The sequence below is a fragment of the Amphimedon queenslandica genome, unplaced genomic scaffold, assembly GCF_000090795.2.
Source record: "Amphimedon queenslandica unplaced genomic scaffold, v1.1 AMPQUscaffold_8166_Cont19888, whole genome shotgun sequence".
NCBI classification, from domain to species: Eukaryota; Metazoa; Porifera; class Demospongiae; order Haplosclerida; family Niphatidae; genus Amphimedon; species Amphimedon queenslandica.
This window is the reverse complement of record NW_003551555.1, coordinates 1-2,391: the sequence shown is the minus strand read 5'-3', so window position 1 is coordinate 2,391 and position 2,391 is coordinate 1. Positions and strand designations below refer to the sequence as shown.

Here is a 2,391-nt window from a genome sequence, read left to right as displayed (position 1 = left end):
TGTGGTCATAGTGACTGTTATCATAATAGTTTATACAGGTAATCATAATAGTTACTGATAAATATTATATAATATTTTATACAGTTTTAATGTTGATACCTTCAATTGGAAGGAACTCTCTCCTACTACATCTCATCATGGTCCTATGGTGAAGACTGGCTCTAGCATGATAGCAATAAAAGTGAAAGATGAGGACTATCTTGTAGTAATTGGAGGGTATGGATCATCTTCTAATAATACCCCACCACAACCTAGTGCCCAGTACAGTAAAGATGGTGATATTCAATGGTGCAATGAAATACACATGTACAGATTAAAAACTGGTCAGTATTATATGATATTAGGTTTATAAATGTAGTTTATATACAGTAATTAAATTGATGCATTTAGACTGTTTATGGCAGATAGCAGACCCACAGCTGAAACCAAGGTCAAGGGTCTGGTATCTGCCATAAAGAGCTACCACACAGTCTATACAATATAAGGTAGACTTGATTAACTTGAGCAAAGGTAGCCATAGTGTACGTGACTAGTAGTGTTCCACCATTTTATCATAATGTGTCATTTAATGGAGGGCAGTAGATATACCTTTGCCAATGGAAGGTGTCTATTTGAGCCCAGGAACCACTTGAGGGCAGTGTGTGTGTGTGTGTGTTCATATTATTTTTATTATTTTTAGGTGAATGGACTTCACCAACTGTCACTGGAGATAGACCACCTCCTATTTATAACTTCACTTTAACATCAATAACTAATACCACTGCTATATTGTTTGGTGGTTATGATGGTCATAGAATGAGTAATGATGTATATGTATTTGAATTTACTGATACATCAGTGGTGAGTGTATTATTATTATAATTATATTAATTACCTTAGGCTTAGGGTGTGTATTAATTGTGACTTGCAGGTGTACTTTAAAAAACTGGGTTCAAAGTGTATCATTTTAAAAATAATTAATATGCATGTAGTTTGTGTTGCTGTGCAACTTTAAACCCGGCCTTAATTTTCTATTTTTTTCTATTTTTGCTATGTTAATGGGCTTTAATGTGATACCTGGGAAATTTTGGAGGGAATTAAATTTGGCGAATTTGGCGTTTTGATAGCCATTTGCCAAAATAAAATCCGCCATTTTGAGGCATTATGCGCATGCTCAATGGCACGTGGCCACCAATTCGCCAAATTAAAATCAGCCAATCACCAAAATTTATCAATTCGCCAAATTTTAGTCCCTCCAAAATTTCCCGCCATATAGTATGATAATTAAATATTTTGATTATTTTAGAAATGTACAAAATTTTCTAATCCTGGAAGATCAGTACAATGGCCTAAGGAGAGAAGTCTTCATTCCAGTGTATTGATCAACTGTAGCTCAAGACCACACCTACTAGTGGTGGGTGGATTGGGTACCAGTGACTGTTGGTTGTTAAATATAAACAAAATGGAATGGAAAGAACTGGTAAGTATTATAATATAATTGTGGTGAGCATGAGTGAGTCCTACTAGTACGAGACCACTGTGATCTGTCTGTCTGTACATGTACGTCACTCCGCAATGATAATCAATTTAATACAGTACAACTGGTCAGTATAGACATGTGCATATGATAAAGAAATGAAAGATTATGCTATGAGTAGTTTTTAAGAAAGAGCTCATGAAGCTTGCCTTTGTTGTGATTTTTGTGAGTGTGATTGACAATGGAGGAGAAAGGAGGAGGAGAGAGAAATCATTCTTATTAACCAGATATATTATTTTATCATTATTTTAAATTATATAGACTAATATACCAGACAGTGTCACTGATAGATTGCGTAATTCTCTCTCAGTTTGGAATGAGACACAGACCACTCACTGGATAATTGAGTTTGGAGGAATTGGAAGTGATTATTCATCAATCAGTGATACAAGATTTATTGAAATGAGTGAGTACATGTATACATTAGTAGATACAATGTGTATTGAATATGTAATAATAATAATATTACAATAAAGAATGAGTGAGGGGTGTGGCTTTATGTACGATTGTACACGCCTACTAAAATTAATTTACTGTATAGCATTAAAAGTGTGAATTATACCAAGATTTGAATTTTGAAAGTGTGTGTTTGTGGGTGGGGCAACTTTTAACCACACCCATTCTTAATTAACTATGCGACAAATTATTATTATTATTATTATTATTATTATTATTATTATTATTAGTATCTAGTACTGGTGATTTGGTAGTACAGTCAGTACTGGACATTAATGAATATCAGAAGAGAAGAATACAAGGTATTAACACATACATGTACATGTACATGTACCAAACACGTGTTTCACTTATGTGAGGTACGCTCATGCTTGCCGGCCAATAAATAATTCTATTTCATGTATTAGCAGCTAATGAGA

The 2,391-nt window shown here is 33.9% G+C and overlaps 1 protein-coding gene across 1 annotated transcript; it reads left to right on the top strand.

The window, feature by feature from the left end:
* The first annotated feature begins 15 nt into the window (after nucleotides 1–15).
* LOC109591444 (kelch domain-containing protein 1-like) lies at nucleotides 16–2,383 on the top strand. Its single transcript, XM_020007175.1, has 6 exons — nucleotides 16–38; nucleotides 85–323; nucleotides 680–840; nucleotides 1,286–1,459; nucleotides 1,778–1,922; nucleotides 2,203–2,383. Exons 2-6 carry the CDS (start codon nucleotides 146–148, stop codon nucleotides 2,328–2,330), a joined length of 786 nt encoding a protein of 261 aa, XP_019862734.1. The 5' UTR covers nucleotides 16–38; nucleotides 85–145; the 3' UTR covers nucleotides 2,331–2,383.
* Nucleotides 2,384–2,391: the final 8 nt, after the last annotated feature.